The 27,069-nt window shown below is 41.4% G+C and overlaps 1 protein-coding gene across 3 annotated transcripts in view; it reads left to right on the forward strand.

Moving 5' to 3' along the window:
- The first annotated feature begins 1,613 nt into the window (after positions 1-1,613).
- Positions 1,614-27,069, forward strand: part of LOC134575179 (oocyte zinc finger protein XlCOF7.1-like) — a 115,070-nt gene continuing 89,614 nt past the window's right edge. Inside the window, exons 1-7 of one of the 3 annotated variants that reach the window (XM_063434411.1) lie at positions 1,614-1,748; positions 6,305-6,403; positions 6,680-6,868; positions 6,950-7,073; positions 13,669-13,764; positions 13,999-14,106; positions 26,095-26,961. In XM_063434411.1, the coding sequence (XP_063290481.1) occupies positions 6,323-6,403; positions 6,680-6,868; positions 6,950-7,073; positions 13,669-13,764; positions 13,999-14,106; positions 26,095-26,834 (1,338 nt within the window). In that variant the 5' untranslated portion in view covers positions 1,614-1,748; positions 6,305-6,322 and the 3' untranslated portion in view covers positions 26,835-26,961. Of the gene's footprint in view, positions 1,749-3,817; positions 3,873-6,304; positions 6,404-6,679; positions 6,869-6,949; positions 7,074-13,668; positions 13,765-13,998; positions 14,107-26,094; positions 26,962-27,069 lie in introns of those variants that run through there. The other 2 variants (XM_063434407.1, XM_063434408.1) reach the window with 2 other exon arrangements.

The raw sequence follows: 27,069 nt of genomic DNA on the forward strand, positions 1-27,069 counted from the left end.
TGAGTTAACCATTTACAATTATTCTGCAAGTTTTTAGTAGCAATCATTTGCACATCTATTGCCATGGGTTCTTCCTTAATATATACGGAGGAGAAATAGTTATTTAAAATTCCTGCCTTTTCCTGGTCTTCATTAACTAACACCGGAAGTGATGAGGGTAGGGGATTTTCACGGGTAGGCAAATTAGATAGAACACCGGAATATGACATTATATCATGGCCCTGGTCTCATTAAACGGCGTGTGGGGAGCAGAGACATCACAGTTCCCTCGCCGCCGGCAACTATTGTCTTGTTTCAGTTTACCCACCCACTACACTGTATGGACACTGGAATATGCTGGAAAGATGTATACCCCTTGGCAGCAGAATTTACACATTAGCAAAATCAACGTCAGTTCGGGACCACCAGAACAGCAGTGATTGGCTGAGAGGAACGCGGAGGGTTACTGCCCATGGTTCTGGGTATAGGGGTCTATGGGTGCCTTTCTTCATATTTCTGTTACACCCGGCAATGTCCCCGGCACCCATGGCACATCCTCGTCCCAGCAAAACTTTCAGAGATTATACTCCGCCTTACCAATATCAATTGTATCCAACCTGTGGAGTTCATATTGGGGCTTGCTACAACACCCATGGCGTTTGTCAACTGACGCAATAATAAAATGGCATTATCCGTACAATGGACGGCACTGACTGGCTGAGAGTGCTGGGCCATGAAACTGTCACCGCGCTCAGCCTTCCTTGGTTAAATGAATTTGATGGAAAATTAGAGGCCAGTGACCCTACCATACTCACAGCACCATAACCACTGCAGTGAGGTGTAATAGCCCTGAGTGTCCATTACAGCTATAATATAACATACCTGGAGGGTATCTACTGACAGGAAGCTGCCTCCCTGGGTGTCTGATCATGGTATCCACTACCTCTGTGCTGACAGGCTGCCTCCCTGGGTGTCTGATCATGGTATCCACTACCTCTGTGCTGACAGGCTGCCTCCCTGGGTGTCTGATCACGGTATCCACTACCTCTGTACTGACAGGCTGCCTCCCTGGGTGTCTGATCATGGTATCCACTACCTCTGTGCTGACAGGCTGCCTCCCTGGGTGTCTGATCATGGTATCCACTACCTCTGTGCTGACAGGCTGCCTCCCTGGGTGTCTAATCACGGTATCCACTACCTCTGTGCTGACAGGCTGCCTCCCTGGGTGTCTGATCAAGGTATCCACTACCTCTGTGCTGACAGGCTGCCTCCCTGGGTGTCTGATCACGGTATCCACTACCTCTGTGCTGACAGGCTGCCTCCCTGGGTGTCTGATCATGGTATCCACTACCTCTGTGCTGACAGGCTGCCTCCCTGGGTGTCTGATCATGGTATCCACTACCTCTGTGCCGGCAGACCGTGTTTATTCTGCTCCAATCAGGGCAGCCCGGCCGGGGCTTACTGCGACTGCGCACGAAATCCCCCCAGCGCCACCCGGAAACACCGGGGAAGAGGGCAGACATGTGGGCGGCCATGTTTGTTTCTGGCAACGCGTCACGTGTTCTGTAACGGGGGCAGACTGGATATATCGGGAAGCTGCTCGCTCGGGTACAGACTATGTTTCCAGACCCCCAGTGACCGAGAGCGCCGGGAGACCCAGAAACCAAGTGAACCGAACTCTGCCCGAAACCAAAATGGCGGCCGCGGCCTAACGCGTCATCACCTGGCGCGCAGCACAGCTTCCGGTTTGCGGGCGCCTTGTGAGAGCGGTGAGTTACTGTGTGTTTGTGTTTGTGTTTGATAAAGCCGGTGTGTGGGAGGGGGGCTGCCCTGGGGGGAGGGGGAGGGGGAGCAGTGTGGGCAGTAAATGGGGGGCTGTGACTGCTGAGCTCACCCCTTCTCTGAGCAAGGGGGGGCACAATAGGGTTAATTAGGGGGACCTGAAGGGGGGCTCCTGGGTGGGCTATTTACACCCAATGGGAAAATTAAAGGAGCTCACCGACTGGGCGTATCGGCAGCGAATAACGTCTTATTAATTCATTACCGTCACGTCCCGATACGCCGATTCTGTTTATTGAATTTTAATTTTTCCAGAAATTCTATCTCTGAGCGATTGGTTCTTTACACGTTCTGAATGAAAGCTGCGATTCTGGCGACATGGAACAATAGGTTGTACTTGTACGCACTCCGTCTATTGACACGTCTTAAAGGGACACTCCAGGCACCCAGACCACTTCTTCCCATTGAAGGGGTCTGGGTGCCAACTCCCACTACCCTTAACCCTGCAACCGTAAATATTGCAGTTTTCTGACAGCCACTGGAGGGCACTTCCTGGATTATAGCACAGGAAACCTGTGCTAGAGTGTCGCTAGACGTCGTCACGCTGTGTGAGGACCTCCAGCGTTGCTCAATTCCCCATAGGAAAGCATTTTCAATGGTTTCCTATGAAGAGCTCTAATGCATGTGCGCGGCATTGCCGCGCATGCGTATTGGGTCTCCCCGGCCGGTGGGTGGGATCAGTCTCACCCCCGCCGGCTGACGTAATGAAGGTTAGGAGCGGCGGCGGAGGAAGAAGCAGTGACGTGGGACATGTCGCGGTCTCTGGTAAGTGGTGGGAGGGAGAGGGGACCTGCAGTTTTCCTGGCATTGGAGAGTCCCTTTAAGATTTATTCGCTAAACTCTAAATGTTGGCAAATTACACCTGACTAGAAGAATGGAGGAGAAATAGCCACGGCGTGACTATAGCAGAGTTGAAGGATTTACTATTTTAGCTTCAATTTGGAAATCTTTCGCTATAATAGCACATTTAGTGAATAAAGCCGATATTATAAATTATAGGTACCAATAGCTAAATTTAAAAAGTAGCTACGTCCGAGAATTTATCTTATTATAAGGTTACTTCAACCATCACAAGCACTGAAGTCCGCTGCAGAGCACGTGATGTGAGCATTAGCCTGATCCGTTTCCCAGTAATGGGGTAAAGTAAACAGTTTGCCCTCACACCTGGGTCCTGCTGGGCTCCTTATCTCCTTATTTGACCACTCTCTGCCAGTTAAAGCATATCTGTCAATTTTAAGGGACTTTACATATTTTGTAGAGGCCAAAAAATGACCGATCAAGGTGCTGGGCTCAAGGTAAGTTTTACTTGCCTTTAGCTGACCCTTTGCAGCTGCCGTAATCTTTGTCATGCAGGTCCTCTTCGGCTCCTGGTGCTGCGGCTGCCAGGGGCCGTGTCAGTGCTGTATTTTGAAGTATATGCAAGAGTGTTACTCTGAAATCCTGCAATGCCACACGAGCCTCCATAGATTGATGCCTGAATCCCACGCTGCTAGGATTGGACAAAAGTTGGCGGCAGAGCTCCACATTTTGTCAACTTTTGTATACCTCCGTCGGTAAGACAAAGTAGTCCGTACTTTGTCTTACGGCATCTTTGGATTGCGTTGGAATTTCAGTGTTTCATAAAGAATATATCTTAATGCACGATAAAGATGCGTGTGCGTGTGCGTGTGCGTGTGCGTGTGTGTGTGTATATATATATATATATATATATAACCAAGAGGGCTGCACTCACCTGAACATGCCTACATTATAGGGTGCTGCTGGGGCCAAAATATACAAAATACAGAATCCAGTGCACTCGCTTATTCACTAAACAATGATTTCAAATCTTCGAGATTGTAATAGTTTTATTTAAAAACACCTCACCTAGGCAAAAACAATGGGGGTTTAGTTACATTATATGATCATACATTGCATAAGCCTGCCACACCGTCAATGTACCCCATTCTCGGCAGGTCCTACTCTAGCAGCCTAATGCTTGCTCTTATGAAATCAATCCACTTACTTGGGAAATACTTCCTTACTGGGACTCCCTGCAAGTCAAAACATGACTGGTAGTAATATTTTCCTCTACTAGAACTCGCATGCTTCAATCAGATCCATAGATCTGCTATGATGTCCCCTTTTTTGCTAATTATGTTTCTGATTTAAAATAAAAATGTCTTTATTATTAAAAAGAACACTTATAAAAACCCAAGAATGATCTAAAAAAAAATTGCTGATGGAAAACATGACCATGAGACTGATGTAGAATTATTAAAAATCTTTATTGAACTTGTATTGAATTATTGCACTAACTCCGTTTTAACCTGATACTGTGACAAATCCTCCATTTTGTCCTCATAACCTGACTTCTCCATTTCAAACTACATTACATGACAGAATTTCCCAGCACAACTAACACAATAGACAAAGACTGTATTTTCCATAGACATGACTACCCAGGAACTGCTGAATTTCCCCTAACTCACAACATAGTATAAAGACAAGGCCATGAGAACACTGTAGTAATGAAATGTTCTATTCATAAGAGACCTTGCACCTGACCACAAGACCTGACATCACTGACCGTGTAAAATGACGCTCAAGCCCCCCTTTCCACCGAGTAAACCTCATGCTAAGGGAAATGGTGCTTGAGCCCCTTGTCCCCACCCGTGTCCAAAACAATACCACCTCTCGGTGGGTGGACACGAATCTAACCACTTAGTTTTTGAGCCAATTAATTATATTGATAGGTGGACACTAATCCAGACACTTAACAATTAATCCAATTAATGATGTTTATTTACTGATATCTTGCTAATCAATGATGACGCAAAATGCCTCTTAAAAGGGCCTGCGAGCCCGCTCTTGCTTCACTTGCCAATAAATTTCCTCGAAGTTATTTTAACCTGAACTCCGTGTGTCAGACTGAATTACTTCAGCGTATATACGCAATTCAATTCTCTTTAATTTGGACAGGAACAGATAGACATTTAAACATTTCGGTTTACTGAAAAAGTACCATAACAAGACAAAGTCGGGTTTCTATACATTTTTTTTAAATGCTTAAAAAAAAAAAAAACCCCTAGAACTCCGATATATACGGTAGGTCATTACTAGATAGCACAGATTTCACCTACTGCGATCAAAGTACAGTTACCAGCTTCTTATAACATCCCTCCTGTGTTCCACTCTACTCTTTTGAACCTGCAACCCCTGATATGTTCTAGTCTTGAGCTCGCTGCACCAGACCTAGTCCTGGTTAGAGATGCATTTTTTATTCAGTATTCTTTATTATTTTAGTTTGTAGAGTAAAAAACATAAAGGCATAACTATATACAATTCGCAATACCCCATGTTTGCTTTAACCATTATGGATCCGTTTTTGGAACCTTCAGGGGTAATCCCCTCCATAACATACAAATCTCACTATATCAGACACATTAAGAATTACATTTAAACCAGTCACCAGGAGAAAGTACACCACCTTGAATTAACGGGTTTAGGATGGTTGAAAACCAATAACACTTGTGATCAACTCGTAATAACCAATAAAATGACACCTTATAAATGTCTTCCAATTTATCTATCCATCCCTGGATAAATACGCTATTCAGATTAATCTTCTTATTAAGCCACTTGAGTCCTCCTTCCATTCTGCACTGGAAAAGGATTTGACTCTTCAGAGATGGCCAGCTTATTGTATCGTTTTATTTCCAGTGACGAGCTAGAAGGAGATTTGTGACTACAAAAAATGGATTGCCCTTAATGCTTCTCTTTGGGATAAATCTGGCCAATTTAGGTGCAAAATGCCTATTTCCGTTTTCTTTTTTTAAATCTATCTTAAATTTCCCCAAGGCCTGCTGTTTATGAAATGTGGTATTCCAGACATGTACCTTAACTTTACAGCCCCACCACTTATGTGACTATTTCTGTAATTTTATATAGATGAATTGATCAGCAAAGTGTTTTTTGTTTTTTCTTCCTATGTTTTTCTATTTGGTGTGCTATGGATATGTTACTGATCTGTGGTTATTAGTCACTTTGACCACCACGGGAAGGGGTATCTCCCATAATGTACCCACTACGTATTATCTGTACTAGGTGAGCGCTCCTGTACATACTGGTATTTATTGATCCTGTGACAGTGTCACGTCTACAGGATTATTTTCTAAAGTAAGTATTGTCAGGAAATCAAAGTTTCAAATTTCAAATTTTAGACCAAAATTGCTGAACTGGAAGCATAGCTGACTTTGATATTTTTTTTCCAATTCAGCTATTTAGACCTTCTATTTGAAATTCACTTTGAATTCCAAACCGTTCTCAAACTCAATAATTAGTGGGATGTCCACATACGTTTGGCCATATAGTGTATTCTCCTTCTACTGTATCCTCTTGCTATTTTATTGCCCTTGCCCAGTGGTGCTCAGTCTACATATCCCCAGCTAGTTCCCAGACTTTACTATGCACAGGATTAATATGTAGTACATATTTTTAATTACAGGACTGGCTGAATTTGGTAATGATGAACAAGGCCCGAAATATGGTGACCGAGAAGATCCTGGATCTCACCATGGAGATCATCTCTCTGCTGACTGGAGAGGTGAGGGATTCTGGGGATGTCACAGTGACATTTCTTGTATGGGGCTCTGTTTTATAAGTATTGATAAAAAGATAGTGAAGGCTTTTAGGCAGAGATGGATTTAATTGGATGACAACTAGAGACAGATAAGGTCATTTTGATTTGTTGGTTTCACAAATAAATTTAAGTAGAGTTTGTTATTGCATGTAGATGTTGCTATTGGATAGCACCATTGCAGAGCTTCCTTAATAAAAGATGCTGTTCAACTGAGTAGGTAATTTCTTCTTCATTACATAGGATTATATGGTTTTGAAGAAGAGCCCTGAGCATGTGACAAATGGCTGTAATCCCTGTGTGTCAGAAGTGTTCTCCAAGGTCGAGAGCCTCAGCATGGTAACCTCCTCAAACTCACCTATACATGAAAAAAACCATGACCAGAAGATCCTGGAACTGACCAATAAGATCATTCAACTGCTGACTGAAGAGGTGAGGCTGCTGGGAATGGGACATCATAGAGTAAACCCAAGGGATGTGTCTGGATGGTGACTGTATCATTGTGTGTGTCAGGTTCCTATAAGGTGTGAGGATGTCACTGTCCATTTATCCATGGAGGAGTGGGAGTATCTAGAAGGACACAAGAATCTCTACAAGGACGTGATGATGGAGACTAACCACCCCCTCCACTTGCTAGGTAAGAGGAAATTTAATGAACAGCATGTATTTATGTATCTCTGGATTTATATAGAGTATTATAGGAACAACACCCTAGTATGGTTATAGTACTAGTAGTGCCCTAGCATGTTTTCCCCCCTCCTTCTTATTGTAAGTAGTTAAACTGTATTAGGGTGCTCCTCTTAACCCCCTTTCAGCCTCCAGGAAAGTAGTAAGCTCGGGAGTTTCTGTTCTCTTCTGAGCTAAGACCATCAGTGTACCGGCAGGGCTATCTCCCATATTGCACCCATTACGTATTATCTGTACTAGGTGGAGCGCTCCTGTACATTTATTGGTATTTATTGATCCTGTGACAGTGTACAGAATATTTGATAGAGTCCTAACCTCATCATCTGAGGAAAGGGATTTAGGGGTGATTATTTCTGATGACTTAAAGGTAGGCAGACAATGTAATAGAGCAGCAGGAAATGCTAGCAGAATGCTTGGTTGTATAGGGAGAGGTATTAGCAGTAGAAAGAGGGAAGTGCTCATGCCATTGTACAGAACACTGGTGAGACCTCACTTGGAGTATTGTACGCAGTACTGGAGACCCTATCTTCAGAAGGATATTGATACCTTAGAGAGAGTTCAGAGAAGGGCTACTAAACTGGTTCATGGATTGCAGGATAAAACTTACCAGGAAAGGTTAAAGGATCTTAACATGTATAGCTTGGAGGAAAGACGAGACGGGGGATATGATAGAAACATTTAAATACATAAAGGGAATCAACACAGTAAAGGAGGAGACTATATTTAAAAGAAGAAAAACTATCACAATAAGAGGACATAGTCTTAAATTACAGGGACAGGGGTTTAAAAATAATATTAGGAAGTATTACTTTACTGAGAGGGTAGTGGATGCATGGAATAGCCTTCCAGCTGAAGTGGTAGAGGTTAAAACAGTAAAGGAGTTTAAGCATGCGTGGAATAGGCATAAGGCTATCCTAACTATAAGATAAGGCCAGGGACTAATGAAAGTATTAAGAAAACTGGGCAGACTAGATGGGCCGAATGGTTCTTATCTGCCGTCACATTCTATGTGTAGGGCTAGTTTATTTGTATAGAACATAAAGTGATCATGCTCAGCCACCGAGTTTAGCCCTGCTCCACCAGGCTTGGCCAAGGCAGATAAAAACCAAACAGAAAAATCGTGTGGTGTACTTTAATTCTTATATGTGTGGAAACCCCCAAAACAATGGTGGATATATGTACACTATTAAGGATCTTCAAAACCATACAGGTATATAATGATCCAGGTATGTTAATTTCTTTACGCTTTAATCACTAAAAAATATACAAATAGAACATCGCATAGAATCACACAAAACATGTAGAAACAAAAACATTGATATTTCACTCACAAACAAAAAGCCGCTGACAGTGCCTTAATGGGCATGTAAATAGTTCAGATAGACCTTCACTGGTGGCTGTTCATTATAACCAGCAGAATGTCCAATAGTTTTTTCCTCATTTCTTTGATGGCTTCAGATCCCTCAACAGCAAGGAACAATTCTTTATATCTGTACAAGTAGCCCAGGCTGGAATAAGTTAAATTGCCAAACTGCTCTACAATCCGATGTTTCATCCTCTGAGACTTTGTCAAGGAAGAACTTGTAAGTAATGCCATCATATGCGGTATAAATGAACCAACCAATCCGTATTAAGTGGACACCCACACGTGTTCCGAATAGAAAAATCATTATCCCCACCATGTAAAAATGCTTGAATATTCTAAATGTATTCACTATGTATCCATGCATAAATTGACAGCAAATTCATAAATTTACAAATTTGAATAAAATAAATAGAAAAATATAAAATATCAACTAGACCTCATAAACTAAAATATAACCCGGTAGAAAAACCAATGAATAATAAAATAATCAATTTATCCTAGTAAAATGTATGCTAGTGAAAATCATATATATATATATATATATATATATAAATAAATATGTATACTTTTATCACTAGGATACATGTTAGATGACACAACTTTATAATGTAATGTTAGTATTTTTGGTATTCTCTCACGTGTCTCTGTGTATTCACCTTGATCATTTTATTATCCATTGGATTATCTACTGGGTTATATTTAGTGTAGATTATGAGGTTTAGTTGATGTTTTTATTTATATATTTTATTCAGAATTGTAAATGGATGAATTTGCTGTCAATTTATGCATGGATAAATTTAATACATTTAGAATAATCAAGAAGAATTCATGTCTATTTTTTGTAGTATCACATTTGTCTTTTAGAGTCATGGATCCAATTTGGCAGCTTGTTCATCCATATATTTTTCAGATTTTGTATATGCAACATAAGTGTGTGAGTAATGACGCTTGGTTGGAATGGGTATGTTAAATCGGCTAAGTCAACACGTATGCGCGATTTTATTCTCGCGGCTAAGAACTCCGGTGGCCATCTTTTTGGCGGGATTGAGCGCAATCTCCGGTCTTGTAACCAGAGATCATCTGATTATTAGAACCAGCTGAGGTGGACCACCTGGTTGAGGAATAATAGATGGGGCACTGGGAGGGAACTCCGTGTCCACACTGATCGGCAGCCTTTCAGGTCACCGTATATGATCACAGCAGCCATCTTCTTAGTAAGGATAATGATTTTTCTATTAGGAACACATGACGAAACAGGAAACACATGTGGGAGTACACTTAATACTGATTGATTACTTATACCGGAATTTATGGCATCATTTACTTGTGACAAATAAGTTCTTCCTTGACAAATTCCCAGAGGACAAAACCGAAAGATTGTTGAGCAGTTTGGTGTTTCATCTTATTCCAGCCTGAACTACTTGTACAGGTATAAAGAATTTTATATCTTCCATCGCAGGAAGGAGGGAAATAGTTTCGGACATTCTGCTGGATATAGTGAACAGTCACCATTTGAGGTCTATTTGACCTGTTTAGATGCCAGTTTAGCCACTGCCAGTGGCTTTTTGTTTGTGAGTGCAATATTATCCTTTTTTTTGTTTGTTTCTGTATTTTGTGTGTGATTTAATGCTATGTTCTATTTGTATGCTTTTAAGTTATTAAAGCTTTAAGAAATGAACATGCCTGGATCCTTATATACTGGTATGGTTTTGAAGATCCTCAGTAGTGTATGTATACCCACAAATGTCTTTGGGGTTTTCAACGTACACCACACCATTTTTCTGTTTGTTTTTTTTATTTGTTACACGTTTGGTTTTCTGTTTTAGCTAAGGCAGAAGCTTCCTGCTGGCCTGGAAGCTGTAGTGGAGTTAGCAAGCAGTGCCTTGCCGATCCCAGGTAAGAAGTCAAACCGCTCTAAAAATGATTTGACTACTTATATTAGGGGGTGCCAGGGCAACTTGCTTGGAGTGTTCCTTTTATCAGGGCCGATGCAAGGATTTTTGGCTACATAGGCAAAGTAGCATTTTGCCACCACCCCTCCTACCCCTGTATTCCTTGTGGAAAGGGGCTATAGAAGGAGGCCAGGGGCTTTGGTGGGGGGGCACAAGAGCTGTAAAGGGGGCACATGAGGTATAGAAGGGGTTGATAGGGACTGTAGAAGTAGGCACAGAGGCTAATAGAAGGTGTGGGCAGGGGCTGTAAAAGGGGGCACAGGGGCTATAGAAAGGGGAATGGGGGCAGGGGCTAAAGAAGGGGGGGGGCAGGCTATAGTTCCTGTGACTATAGATGGGGGAACAGGGGGTGTAGTGGGCACAGGGGCTGAGAGGGGGCACAGGGGCTATAGCGGCTGTAGAGCGGGGGCATGAGCTGACAAAACAAAAACTATTGTAAGTCTATTCCCCCGCCCCTGAGGTTTACCTTGGGCCAGGGAGGGGTGGGGAGGAGCCGGGAGCCTGCAGCCAGGGTAGTCGGCCGGCCTCTCCTCATTATGTCAGTGTCACGATTACTATATGACCCAACACGCAGAACTATGTCACATAATATAACCCACAATGAACAAGAATAGCGTATACCGGGCCTTAGAATGGCCGGACTTAACGTAAATTAGAATGGTCAAAATACTAGCCGAGATCAGGGACACAGAAGGAGGCACAACGAGGAAGCAAGCCAAAGTTCAAGGATACCAGAATGAGGGAAAGTCAGAATACAAGCCAAAGTCAAATACCAAAAAGAGCAAGAACAAGAATGCTCTCTCTGACAACCAACTAGTGGAAACCACGACAGGGAACTCACCAAATGCTATTTTGGGTTTAAATAACCCTCTTAAGGTTATGATTGGTTGTACATGGCCTTTGACCCCAGAACATGCGTGCGCGTCATTTACGTGACATCGCACGAATATTTGTTGAGGACGGGGGCGGGGCTATAAGGCTTTGTGGGACCGCAGTGGCTGGCGTTCATTATAATGCAAGCAATTAATTTTTTTAACAGTGTGAGCACAGCGATAGGATGCGGCCACGCTGTATGGAGGCGAGGGGTATGTGACAGGAGGAGGGGGTGTGACTTCCACTGCTCTTCTCCCAGACTCTTCACGCAATCTTGGAGTCTGGGAGAAGAGCGGTGGAAGTCACGCCCCCTCCTCCTGACATCATCAGGAAAGGCCGGCCGACTTCCCTGGCTGCTCTGTGCTGGCTGCAGGGAGACAGGTGATGTAAATGATTCAGATTTTTGCGCTCCCCTGCTCTGGCGCCCTATTGAGGCTGCATTATGGACACGCCGGCCCTGCCTCCATCTACAACCTGGCTCCGATCTGGAGAGAGTTAAAGGGACACTATAGGCACCCACACCACTTCAGCTCATTGAAGTGGTCTGGGTGCAAACTCCCATCAAACTTAACGCTGAGCATGTAATTATTGCAGTTTTTATAAACTGCAGTAATTGCCTGCTAGGGTTAACTCCTCCTCTAGTGATTGTCTACCAGACAGCCACTAAAGGGACGTCTGGAATAAAAAAAGGTTTTTTGGTCCATTATCTGACGCTGGACGTCCTCGCGCTCTGCATGATGACCTCCAGGAGTCAGATTTTCTCCATAGGAAAGCATTGATTCATGCTTTCCTTTGGGGAAATCCTAATGCGAGCGTGGCCATGGCCGCACATGCGCATTAGGTCTCCCCGGCGGACGTCGGCGTGGGAAAAGCTGAGCCAGCACCGAAGGACATCGACGCTGGACTCAGGTAAGTGACTGAAGGGGTTATTAAACCCCTTCAGCAGCCATGGGAGGGGACCTTGACAGAGAGGGAAGCTACAGTGCCAGGAAAACGAGTTTCCCTTTAATTATAGCAGGGGACATGATTGGTAAGAAGGGATGGTGAGGTATAAAAGGATGTGTTATCCCTGCCAAAAATAACATGATCATGGTCTACCTATCTCTTCACATTAACGTATGCCACTATTGGATTTCAGAGAGTTGTCCTGCCTATTGGTATCACAAGAAGCTAGGATGCCTTGTACTCTACCTAGCTAAAAGCTTCCCACTGGCAGAGTTTTTCGACGATGTTTTTATCCCAAAGGAAAACAGTAAATTGTGTTCGAGTGCTTCTTATAGTTACTTTTATAAAATATATGTATATTGGCATTTGGCATCCTGTTCTCCTGCAGGCTAAACAATGCCCACAACCATAAAAATCATGTTTCTATTTAAAGGTTTTTTTTTTCTACTTTACATTTTTAAGGTAGCTTTTGATCAGTTGGTTTGGAATTTTGCCTACCTCCCTATGAATGATAAAAAGTATTTTTCCGCCAAAATGTTTTTTAGAATCAGATTCCTTAAAGGATCACTATAGTGTCAGGAATTCCTGACACTATAGTGCCCTGAGGGTCCCCCTCCTGCGGTGCTGAAGGGGTTAAAATCCCTTCAGCTACTTACCTTATTCCAGCGCCGGGCTCCCTCGGCGCTGGTGACCTCTCCTCCCCCGTTCGATGTCAGCTCCCCGTCTGACGTCAGTGTCGCCGAATGCGCGTGCGCGACAAGTGCCGTGCGTGCATTCAAGGTGTCCATAGGAAAGCATTGAGAAATGCTTTCCTATGGACACCTTGAATGCACGCACGGCATTTCTCAATGCTTTCCTATGGACGCTCTGCCTGATGGAGGCGAAATGCGCCTCCAGCGTTGCAGATGCGCCTCTAGTGGCTGTCCGGAAGACAGCCACTAGAGGCTGGATTAACCCCAAATGTAAACATAATATGTTTGCATCTGAAGGGTTAAAACCTGAGGGACATTGCACCCAGGCCACTTCATGTGTCTGTGTGACTATAGTGTCCCTTTAAAAAAAAAAAAAAAATAGGCCTGCACTTATAGTTATTCTTACCGTTTTATTATTTGTTGGTTACCTACAGATAAACTAGACACCTCCGAATTGTTTATTGTCTCTCTTTATATTTTAATAATTCTTGTCTATCATTATGACCTACTTTCTATCTTGGTATAACAATTTATTTTCCTATTATCCTTTTTCTTAGAAAAACAATAAACATTTTACTTGCTTGTATTTTCACGTGGTCACACACTTTCAGTCAAAATATAGGTCCGCTATTTCATTACGAGCTTGTTTTAATCCCATTTACTTCCCTAGGTTGTCTACTTCAGATTTCATGTAACACATGTGTTTTGTAGATGTAGATTTAGCAATGGACAGCAATGAAAGGCATTATGCACCAGATCCACAGGAGACTTTCTCATACCCTACCACCGCTGGACCTGGATCACCGAAGAATGGTGAGTCTTTTCCTGTGCACTTTAAAAGGAAATAGTGTTGTGCTGTGCTTTGGGTGTGAATCTGCTAACACAGGACTTGTATGATTTTAGACATCCAGAAGGCTGTGCATCCAGTATTACATTCTGTCTGTCCACTCCTCTATTTTTGTGTACTTTACATTTTTTAATTCTATTAGAACTTTGATTTACATATATGTTTGCATGAAGTCCTTAAAATAATCTTTGTAAATACAGGAGAATCAGCGATGGACAGTATCTTAAAACTGTCAGAATCCACACTGCAAAAATCACAAGAGACTGTAACGTTGCTCCGGACTCTTTGGCCTGAATCACCAGAGAACGGTAAGCCTTGTTTTTTGCCTTTATATCCGCTCTGATTTGGCTAAAAGTCAAATTCTCCTTATGTAAAGTTGACAAGTTTTGTAACTTGCCATATGCATAGGGGACATTGTTTTCTAGTAGTGACACGCTTATAAATCACCTTTTATATATAGTTATACATATACCCTGTAGTTTAAACATGAAACACTACTATCCCTGTTGAATCTCTGGATAAAGGGTAAAGTCAAGCGGTACATACCTTTTTCTAAATCGCTTCCTCTTCTCTTTCCTTTTTTCCTTTTTTTTTTTTATCTATTTCTAACTAAAAACACAAGTTAAAGTAGGGACTACTTTGTCTTATGGGGAAAAAGTGAGAAGTGGGTCAGCGCTAATCTAATATGTAAATAGTAGGCAACGGGCCAACAGAGGGTAACCCTCAAACCCTCTGAAAAGGGAGAGTATAACACAGAAATAACAAGAGGAGGGATGCGCCGAAAGGATAGCAATATGAACGAACACCAGAAATAATAAATATATCAAACAATTCCGTATTATAGTAGAAGAGTCTTTGTTAAGAATAAAAAGTCTATTTAGGTACTTGGAAGTGTAGAGTCCTCAATGTTCTTAGTGTTTCAGCTGTTCCGTATATATAAAAGACAAAAGCGAGGGAAGCCAATGGTGCAGTATGTGAAAACATTGTCCCGTGCGAAGGGAAATCTGGCAAGGGTAGTTTCAAGAGAAAACAGCACTAACTCGCATGTCCAGTGAAAAAGCACTTCTGGCAGGATCAATACACATTAAACATACCGAATAGTGATCTCTGCAGGGGGCACAAGGAGAGGACAGTAGAAATTTCCCAAAATTGGAATAAAAAAACAGAATAAAGAAACAAATAGGCTTAAATGTGCATAGTATCTTAAAGGAGCAATGATATTAGACGTTAAAGCAAATGGGGTAAGACTAATAAAAGATAACGATAAGATATACAGAACAAAAAAAAAATTTAATTTGCAAACTAATAAATGACCAATTTTAAAAGCAAAAGACATATAAGTCCATGCATAGCGTACAATAACAGTGAAAATATTATGCTACTGACAATATTTTAGAAAGAACTGAATAAAATAAGTGTAAAATTAAACCATAAACCATAAAAAAATTGTGGACTAGCCAAAGATTGGTTTTTAAAACTATATTCAATTTAAAATATATATATATATATATATATTTAAAAAAAACATAAAAATGTAATAAGTCAAAATCGGCATTGAGACCATGGGGGACTAGGGTCTATAGATTAGAAACCCATTCAATGTCTGTTCTGCCTGGAATATTTTTAATATTCCCGCCTCTCCATGGAATTTAAATTTCTCTAATTCCTGTGCATTTTAAACATTTGGGATCTTTGTTATGAATAATAAAGTGCTTTGATACAGAGTGGTTCGGATATCCATTTTTTATTTTTCTGCAGTGTTCTCCTAGTCTGGTTTTTAAGCATCTGGTAGTCATACCTACATATTGGAGGCCACACGGGCACTCCAGTGGATAAATAACATTGTTGGTGTTGCATCCGATAAAATCTTTGGTTCTAGAAACGTAGGGTTGATTTCTTTTTTGGTGTAGTTGTTAGTTAAAATTGATCTAAAATCTGTTGCACCTCTAAAAACAATATTTGGTTTAGTGGGTAATATTTCTTTAAGAAGGTCATTCTGCGTTAAAAGATGCCACTGTTTTTTTTTTTTATTGTCTTTTTAATATAACTACCGTATATACTAGAGTATAAGCAGAGTTTTTCAGCACATATTTTGTGCTGAAAAACCCCAACTGGACTTATACTCAAGTTAATGTCTGTATTATGGCAACTTACATTGCCATAATACAGACCAGGACCGCCAGGCTCATTACAAGCCCGGCGGTCCTGTTGGGGGCTGGCAGGAAGCATTTACTTACCTTTCCTGCAGCTCCTGTCAGCTCCCTTCTCTCTCCTCCGGTCCGGTCATCTCCCTTCTCCTCCACTGTAAGTCTCGCGAGAGACCACGAGACTTACAGGGGGAGCTGACCGGACCGACAGGGAGGAGAAGGGAGCTGACAGGAGCTGCAGGAGAGGTAAGTAAATGCTTCCTGCCAGCCCCCCTCCTACACAGCCCATCCACTGGACCACCAGGGAATAAGAGCCCCCCTCCCTGGCCAGCAAACAAGCAGGGATGGGGGACAAAAATAAATAAATAAAAATGTAAATAATAAAATAAAAAATTAATAATAATAAAAAAAATAATAAAATACAAACAAATATTAATATAACAAAAAAATTAATATTAAAATAATAATAATTACAAAATAATAATAAAAACGCCCCCCCCCCCAACCAAGGCTCTGCATCACACACACACACACACACTGCATTCATATACACACACTGCATTCATATACACACACTGCATTCATACACACACACACACACACACACACTGCACTCACACACACACACACTGCATTCATACACACACACACACTGCATTCATACACACACACACACACTGCATTCATACACACACACACACACTGCATTCATACACACACACACACACACACACACTGTAAATAAATATTCAATTAATATAATTTTTTTAGGATCTAATTTTATTTAGAAATTTGTCAGTAGCAATTACAAAAGTAGAAATTTATCGAGTCAATAAGTTTTCCCAGTTTTTGGGGGTAAAATTAGGGGCCTCGGCTTATATTCGGGTCGACTTATGCTCGAGTATATACGGTACTTTTGCTGTTGTAATTAAAAATAATAGGGAGAGTTGGGGAATCTGAGGTCTGTTTGTCTTTCTAAATTAAAAGATGGTCTGTTTGTTGGTTTTTGATGCGCTCTATAGTGTTCTCTAATTTTGTGGGTGAGTAGTTCTTTTCAATAAATAGTTTTTTAAAAAGCTCAGCTTGTTCATTAAAATCCTCCATGTGGGAGCAATTCCTACGTATACATAGGAATTGACTCTTGGGAGCGCTTTCAAGCCAAGGTTTATAGTGACAACTGGTTTGGTCTATAGCTGTGTTTGTACATACTTGTTGGAAAAAAGTTTTTGCGTGAATTGCCCCATTTTTCATAAAAGTGTGTAGATCTAAAAAATGAATTGGCCTTCTAGGCCTTACAGGAACCTATTGTCCCTAGGGGTCACCAAGCCAGATCCTTGAGTTTAACTTCTGTGGTTGAGAAATGATTTGAATGGCTCTTATGGGATTATATTTAGGAATTTGGTGTGAAATCTTTCATTAGTAGAAACCAACATGCATCAGTTTTGCAACATTCGATTTTTACCGCGCTTATTAAGTAATTAACAAATAATAGTTATTTTATTGTTGCTTGTTCACGTCATGAAGCCAGCAGTGGTTTTGTGGTGATCGCTCTGCTTGTGCTGTTTTGGAGTATTGGAGTCCTCCAAGGTATCAAAATCTGCGATTTTCCAGTAGTCATGTTAGTGTCTCTGTCACCTCTTGCAAACTTTACATAAGTTTTATATAATATCTCCATGTGGGTGCTGAATTGACACTGTGCGTCCTATACCTCTTTAAACCTGCCTCATTTTCTAGCACTGTAGCGGTCCACATCATTCTAGTCATAACATTCCTATACATTTTAGTTACCCTTTTGCTGCTTCCCAATGGTGTCATTTTAGGGACTATTTAAGAACATAACTCCGTTTGCTCCTTGCCCAAGAGTGCATTCCTTTAGTTATTTACTGTTTCTGGTTTTAACTAAGTTCTGTTCCTCGTTTATTCTGATCTCTGTTTTCATTCACTTTGGTTTGCTTACCGATCTGCTTTTCTGTAACCCTTGACTCTGAACTGGTTCCGACTACTCTCTCGGTCTGCTCTCAGATTGTCTCTTGTAAAGGCAAGTAACGTGTGAATTCATGTGATAAAATTATTGATGTGATAAATGTGCAGAGTGATCATTTTAAGAAACCATGGTACTTCCCCACCTTATAATTAAAATTTCTCTTTGGACACCCATTTTTAAAGCAAGAAAATAAGGAAAAAAAAAAAAAAGATTGTCAGATTAATAAGGGAACTGGACAATTTCAGTTTTGAAGAAAGGCTAGAAAAACATAATTTGTTTACTTAAAAGATATCACAGGATGTGATAGCCCTCTAGAAAGTCTCAAAGTCAGTGAAAACAGCTAAAATATGAAAAATAACATAAAGACTGGAGATTCGGTAAGTGGCTAAATAAAAAATAGACATGAGTCATTTTTTTCAGCATATATGTCAATCTGTGACTGTTACCAGAGTTCAGTAAGAAACGCTGCACAAAATAAAACTTTGCTTCCAGAATTGTAACTCAAACTTCGTCAGCTAGGTGCTGTTCATATCTGTCATCAGCACACAGAGCATGCTGGAAAAAGACAACCAATGGTTGCATGGCTGCCCTCAATGCCAGTCAAGTCCTTCCCTCAGCTCTTCTGCAAGGAGGAGTGATGTCACTTGATGTCAATCTGCAGTTGCTAAGGCCAGTAAGGTTTTGTCATGTATAAATAGGGGCATAAATTATCGGGATAAAAATATAATTTTGCCTCTTTATAAATCGCTGGTAAGAACAAACCTTGAATATGCTGTGCAATTTTGGGCACCTGTTCTAAAGAAAGATAGCATGGCACTAGAAAAAGTGCAGAGACGTGCTACAAATATTGATAAAAGGAATGGAGCATTTTAGTTCCGAAGAAAGGTTAAAAAATTTAAATCTGTTTAGTTTGGAAAAACGGCGCCTCAGAGGGGATAGGTCTTTGTTTACCACCATGGTCCTGCGTAAGGACAGCTGTAGCTTCAACACTGGAGCTGAGGTCACAAGCAACTAAAGAGTGTAAAAAGCATTTTGTGCTGCAGGGGTTAACCTAAAGGGTTTGTTTTCATGGGCTGCATGTAGATTTCTGCATTGCGAAGCCAAGGTCGGCAATAGGAAACCAGGCCCAGGAATGTACATAGCTGGGCTAGGCTGGGGGGGTGGGGGGGGGGGGGGGGGGTGGGTGGGTGTAATATTTTGAACTGCAGTTTTCCTACTTTCCGTGAGATGCTTTGTGGCATGGGAAATAGTGTCCTAAGAAAATAAGTCTCAACACACGCCCGCAGTTTGGATTTTGTAGCTTTGTATTCTGCTTGTGCCAGAAATTTCAGCAAGGAAACAGTGGGTACATTACAAGATTCCATTTTTTTGCAGCACAAAAGTCAGTCATCGATATATTGCAATAATATTACGTCATCTGCACTTGGCCAAACTTCAAGAATTTGGGCCATAGCCATGCTTTACCTAGTGAGTGAGTTTTGTGCGCCCTGGGGCAATACTGTCCAAGTGTACTGCTTGTGTTTATATGGAAATGGAAATAGGTACTGGCTGTCGGGATGCAAGGGGACAGAGAAGAATGCATTTGCCAAGTCAATAACCGTAAATACCTTTAGAGGAAGGTTGTATCTGTGAAAACAAGGTGTGAGGATTAGGAACAGGGTCAATTTGTTCAGTTATAGCATTAATTGCCCTTAAATCATGTACCATGCAGTAGGCCACAGGTTTCCCCCTCTCTAGCTTTTTCTTAATGGGGTACAATGGTGTATTACAAGGGGAGGTGGTCTGGACAATTACCCCTGCCGGCAGTAATTCTTGCACAGATTGGGGAATAGCATCTTCCTGTGCTGGGCTTAGGGGGTATTGTCTTTGACAGGGAGGGGTGGCTCCGGGCAGGAGATTCACTTTAACTGGAGGCACGGAGGGTCAGCCTGTGTCTGTTTTCCCTGTAACCCATAGAGAATCAGGGACTGAGGACAAGTCAATGGTAGGTTCTGGCACATGGCTGGGCATAGTGAGAGTTGCCAGAACATTTGAAAGAGATATCATTTGTTTGTCCTCTAAAGGCACAGACAATGTTACTTTTCCAGTTGGGGCTATACTGGATATTGGCATTAAGGGCAAACAGAATATCACTCCCTAGTAGATTGGCAGGGGCATGAGGACTGACAAGTATTCTTGTTACGAGGGCCGTAGAGTCGTGTAGCTGCAATCTCAGTTTGTGGGTAAGGGGAATGTCACTTGGGATCCCATCCACCCCTACACATGATAAAACATTTTCAGGCTTCTCATACGGGAACACCTATTTTTCCTACAACATAGATCTGGTTGCCCCAGTGTCCAGCAGAAAGGGGACTATTCAGTCCCCGGGCAGTGTAACATTGATAATGGGTGAGGGTTCAGCTATGTCAGGGATATTTATAACATGTAGGGACACTGGGTTGCCAATTTCCTATAGGGGTGGGGGAGGTGGTTGGTTGTCATGGGAATACATTTGAATACTGGGGGTGGTGGGGTTCTATTTTTATGAGGAGACCTGCAGTAACATTTAATGTGTCCTTTCCTGCCACAATTCCAGCAGTCTACCTGCTTTCTATCTCCACCAGCTCTAGGGACAGATAGTGCCATTAGAGATGTGCTCCTCTTTCTAGTATTTAGATTGGCTTCCACTCCCATAGCCACCGTTACCAGATCACCATAGGTTAAACTTCTCCACTCAGGTCTAGCATTTTGGAGACCAGTCCTTATGGGTATGTGGAGACCATCCATGAAGCAGTTAATAAGCAGTCTGGTGGAAGTGGTTTCACTTCCACCATACTTCCATCTGTAGTCTGGTGAAGAATTTTTCAACAGAATCATATTTCCCTTGTACTATATATCCTAATTTATGGGCTAGTCCTCTGTCTTTACTTTAGCCCATTCTCTCATTGCAGTGACATAGCATGCTCCAGATGCAAACTTGGTTCTAAACCATTCATCTGTTTGCAAATGGCTTCTTCTGAGGTTATCTTCATGGGCATCGGTATATTTAGCAATTATTTTAGCCCAAATGGGGCCAACTTTTAGGGTGACAATCTATTTTAAATCCATCCAAGTACACTGGTAAGTAGCTTGAATGGTGGATAGAGACTGGACTAGTGCTATGGGGGACCTTTTCTACATCTGGCAGCTGCTGTATTATTGCCAGTTGTTCACTGTGTGTCCAAGGCTTAAATTCTTCCCAGTAGTGGATACCTGAGCTTGTCTGTCTCTTCTCATGGTATAGTCTCTCAACTTTAGGTATCATAGGAGTAGTAAATTGTGGAGCTAATGACCCCACTGGGGTGTCTAGGGGGGGCAACTAGGGGTTCCTTTAAGTCTGGAGTACTACCCTCTTCTTCTAATGAACCCATAGGTCTTACTGGGGAACCATATGAAGTCCCACTGCATAATATTACTGGAAAGAGAGGTTCTGATTTCTATAAAAGGCAGATTGGCCTACAGGGAGAACTTGACCTCGGTGTGGGATGGATCGTAGAGGAACTGTGTCAGCAAGGTTTACTACAGCAAAACGTGCTTTATTAAAGCACTGTTCATGGTTGGAGTAACTCTCTAAAGCAAAATATGCAGTTCCATTTTTTTTTTTTTCCAGTTTCAATTTTTCTTTTTGGATGATGGTTTCAAACAAGGTGCTTGTTTCCAAAATAAAGAACGATTGTATTTATATCCAAGTTTCCCGGACATCTCTCATGCTGTAGTATATTAGACACCATAAACAATTTATTTCGATGTTTGCATCATGTGTTTTTTATGTGGTTTTTGAGACATTGAAGACGCCACATTTTATGTTAAGTATTGCATATTTATTTGATATAGTTTGTCTTTATGTAAATTTATTTAATGTGTTTTTATATTGTCAGCATTTGGTCTATATGGGTGGATGCATGGAAGGTCTCCAGCCATGGAGGCAAGATCTCAAGGAAGTTAAGAGGTGTACTGCATAGAGCTATAAACTGTATAGAGGAAATATGCCACATTTTATATAGGAATACTGTGAAAGTTCGAGATGAATACTAATGGTTCTCCATAAACTCTGAGAATCAGTTTGTTAATGGGTTTAGATAGTTTGCAGTGTTATCCATTTAAGAGGCAGTCCATAGATTGGTGAGCTTTAGTTAGATTATAGATAAATATTCCAGTTTGTAGAAAACCATATTTGACTGATTAGACACAACCCCTCCTGTCTACAGACACACGAGAGACCAAGGTGGTATGTGTGATGTCATAGGATGATGTGGAGTTTTTTCTGGTGAGGACCTTAAATTTATTCTATTGGAACTAGCATGCATGCAAGGAAATTAAATGGTTGTGAGAGGAAGATGCAACTCTAAATTGGTGATGTGAGGGATACATTTTAGGCATGGTGTACTAGCAATATGTTATCTATTTTTATTCACATTCTTACTAATGTGGAAGACCTCCCCCCCCCCCCCCCTTTTTTAAATTTGTGCAGAAAATGCAAAATCAAAGTCATGACAATTTTTTTTTTTTTTTTTTTACTTCTTTATGTTCTTTGTGCAAGGATAGAACACAGGCTTACAATGCCCCAACAGCTAGGGTAAGCGGTTATTCAAACATAGTGGTACTGTAGGTAGGCATTAGAAGATACTGCACATTTTTAAATGTATTATTGTCGCTTGTCAAGTAGTGTCTCCAGATCTGCTTATCAGAAAAGGTGTGATACAAAGTTAGGTCAAACAAGATAACATGAAATAACAGAGTATTAATTCTAGAGATTAAAACATTGCTAATCTGGTTTATAATGCTAACCTTGCTTGGGTGAACAAGTATTCTAACATGGTGGTATCTTAGCTAGGCATTAGGTTCTACTGCATGTTATATATATATATATATTATTGTCGCTTTTCAAGTATTTTCTCCTGTTTAGCTCTTGTGAGCAGGTGAGGTACAAGTTTAGCTATGACAAAAATGCATAAAACAACATATGAACTGCACTAGGGCTCAGGGTCATTTAGTGTTAGGTAAACAGGCTAGGTAGGGAGGCAGTTAGAGTGCCATTGGTTACTAGGCTAGGAACATATATAGACATATATAGTGACATTACATATATAACCATGGGTTATTTCTGCAGGAGATGCCCCTGTGGGGAACTTGGGAATAAGCAGGTTCCATGTGTATTGGTCCCCGGATGGTAGTTATGGGGGTTATAGTCCAAGTCCAGCCCAGAGAATAATGCAGGGCACCATAGTCACTAGGTACTTTCAGGGTTGTAAGGGTAGTCATCCGAGTAGGTAATGTGGCGCGAACAGTCCATGCCAGGGTTGGTGCAAATCAGCCGTCGGATTAAGGGCATGGTGGTAACTGAAATGCACTGGTGGTACCTACGTGGGATTTCACCCTATCCCTTGTCTTGGCGCCTGACCTCCTTGGTGTGCGAGATTCTGTAATGTGGTCAGGCAAAAGAACTTGCGTGTGGGCAGTTTAGCGATGTGCTTCATGTCTTCGGGCTCCGGTCTTGCCATGTGGAGCCGAGCAGTCCCTCGGGCGTTGGCTGCCAGGATCACCGGAGACCCTCGGCTGGGTGCAGGCGCAAGTCTCCCCCGTGTCTGGCTTTGCTTTTGCCGCTGCTTGTGCTGGTAAGACACGTGAGACCTGGGCTGCCTTCTCCGCGGGCTCCTCTTCCCTGCGAAAGCCACGGGTATGATCTTTGCTCGTGCAGGGCGCCATTCGGGTAAGGGCCTGCTTGCCTGTAGCGGGACCTGTTGCAGTGCCCGTCTCTCCAGTTTTCTCCAGAAAGCCGCTAGGATGGCCTCTAGTTTCACCTGAAACGGGGTCTCTGTAGTGGGATCTTGGTTGCGAGGGAGGCATGAGGTGTCCGCCATTAGGGGTGGGTCAGTAGTGGGTTTAGTCGCTTGCCTGCCAGCCTTCACCTCTCCTTCTCCCCAGTGGGGTTTCCCTCTCCCGAGTTGGACCGTGATCACCCCCGACGGTCCCAGGGGGGGGGGGGGTAACGGGGCATCTGCTCCTCTATAGCAGTCACTGAGTGTCTACGGAGCGGAAGAGCGGCCGCCTCCTCCGCCCGGTGCATGCTAGGCCGCATGCTGTCGCTAGTGGTTTTGCTCGGCTTTCGTTAGGTCACCGACCCCTGCTACCGGGCCCAGCAATGTTAGGCGCCGGAGTGGGCTCCAGGTGGTCCCGTAATCAGGCTGAATGGGCCCTGTGTCTTTGTCAATGCTAAGACTGTGGAGGAGCTGCTGCGAAACACGTCTGTCCTCCATGACAGTCAGGCCCCGCCCCCGACAAATTGATTTTAACCCCATACATTTAACATAATTATACAATGACATGGGTTTAATGTACTCCTGCAATGTTTTGAGGTGGCAGATTTCACCAAATCCAGTGTAGTCACAAACTGTCATGTGGGGATATTTATGGGGTGAAAATATTAAAATATTTTCATAAAAATGATCAAAAATTTATTTAATAATTTTTATTATATAAAAATTGATATTGAGAATTACCCACTAGTTTTAATTCTCTTAGATTCTAGAGAAAGTCATCATAGGATATAACTTCACACAGTAAAGTCACAATTTCTTTATAAAAATAGAATTTATTGTGACAATAATAATGAAAATAATATGTAACATGCGTGATAATCAGTGACTATTTAGTATAACATAGGTATACAAAATGGCAATGGTTACACACAATACAGCGCTAAGAGCAATCAGCTGTTAAGAGATTTATGATCGTTTGACAATCTTCACAGACACAGAAAGCAAATATTCACAGCACAGCAAGAAGCAATAAAACCTTGGCTAACAGATCACACTGAATTGACCCTTTCCCTGCTGGCTAGAATCCTCCTAGGCATATAATATCCTATTCTGTTGTCATTTTTCAATTAAAGCAATGTTCATATCAGATCATTAACCATTCCTGGAACCATCCAATAAGAATAATCTACCAGATTTTACATTAGCCTAATTTTAACTTCCCTAAATAAGATTCTCTATCTTATTTCCGAGCAATTCAATACATCTGGATAAATGTGGCATGCTAACATCTGACAAATTTATCATTAATATATCGTTATCTTTATTCCACCTACAGGAATGGAATTTTTATAACCATATATTCTTTAGTTAACTAAGATTTCTAATTATTGAAATCTGACCGATTGATCCAGGCATATATTCCTACTATTAGTACATTTTTAAGTAATGAATTAAATAAAACCAGCATAATTACCAGTTATGTCATAGATGTTCTTATCAGAGAAGTAGATAGTCTCAGGAATTGAATGCAAGAATGATTGATGTATAGAGGGGTGCATGTAATAGAGAAAGTGGTGTTGGTTTGAAAAGATTAGGTGTCCAGGTATTTCAAAAAGATTTTGAGTGTCCCAAAGAGTCGAATGTCTGAATTGAGTGTCAGTCCCAGAGTGTGTGTCTGACTTTCCCTTTGTTCTTAGTTTTTAAAGGGCCAAACTCTCTGCACGTCAGTAGTTGATTGGGCCAATAAGGAACTGTAGGTGTGTCTACCCTATCTATCTATCATCTAGTTTTTGGTCAGTAGATGGCGCCATTACATCATCAACATTTTTCGTCCTGGAATGGGTTAACTAAAAATGATGATGATTTTGACGTCATTACTTTATCTATTTTATGACTGCATAAATCTAATTCCTGTCAATTTCAAAGGATTTACCCTAGACAGAGTGTCGGCAATTCCAATCGTAATTTAGAATTGACACCTCCTAACCTTAATTTCACCCTATTCCTTACAATGGGACTTTGTAAGATTTAGAAAGTAAAATGAATTAGGGAGTGTTATCTGTAACTGTTATCTGGTTCTTGTGTCTGTGTTTAAAATTATTTCTGTTCCACTAACATTAAGAAATAGTATTCCATCCCCCTTCTTGTGAGACATCATTGCCTTGTTTACATAACGCATTCCTTAGCTCAGACTTTAATGACTAGAGTTACAGATATACAGAAATTCTGTGTCTTTCTTAGCCTGAAGTACAAGATGGAGTCAGCTCTGTTTTGAGTGTGACTGGCAATATACACTAATTTCTGTCTTGGCACAAAATGTCTGCCGATATAAATATACTGACAGTCATGATAAACTAAAGTCCTAAACAGTATTTTTATTTTCTACAGGTAAATCCACAGACAGATGTATACCTAGTGGAAATAATAATCCCATTTCTGTAAATCGAGAGAAACCTGATATGAACAAAAGGAAATATCTATCTAAGGATGATCCATTGGACATACCATGCAAATCTGTGAAACTTGAAAAAGAATCAATTTTAGCAGAAGATCACGTTTTACACCTTGACATCAGATACCCAAAACCTATAGAGAGAGATTCTAAAACTACTTCTATTAAACAGGAACCAACCTTGCATGAAGACACGAATGCTCAAACATCTACAGAGTGTACACAAACAGACATTCTATCTGTTTCCATTAAACGGGAATATGTCTCTGATGGAGATCTCTCAGACGATGACTTTTATTCTTCCATGGAACATACACAGACAGATTATCCATCTGCTCACTCACTTTATGATCATATATACAGTGCCGCAGAAGAAAAACCTGACCGTGATTTATACAAGAGTGTACGAACGTCTGAAACCTCTTGTTCTGAATGTGGGAAAAGTTGTGCAAATAATTCAAATCTTGGACATGGAACACTTCACACAGGAGATAAACCATTCTCCTGTTCTATATGTTGGAAACGTTTTTATTGGAGGACACAATGTCTTAAACATCAGAGAACGCATACAGGAAAGCAACCATTCTCTTGTTCTGAATGTGAGAAATCTTTTGCAAAGAGTGCATATCTCGTTATACATCAGGGGGATGCACGAAAATCAAATTGCACCGCATGATATTCCCAAAGGCCAGATTGTACCACATGAAATTCCATAAGGTTCACCACCCAAGAGACCCAAAGGCCAGATTGCACACCATGGAATTCCCAAAGATCATAGTGGACTGCAAATAATTTTTAATGTACATAATGCTGTTGGGGATGCATCGAAATACAAATTCTGAGCCGTAACCGAAAAATTAGGATACCCTAGTTTTTTTTTTATATATAATTTTATTAATATTCGACTTTTT

Source organism: Pelobates fuscus, chromosome 10, assembly GCF_036172605.1.
Source record: "Pelobates fuscus isolate aPelFus1 chromosome 10, aPelFus1.pri, whole genome shotgun sequence".
Taxonomy (NCBI): Eukaryota; Metazoa; Chordata; class Amphibia; order Anura; family Pelobatidae; genus Pelobates; species Pelobates fuscus.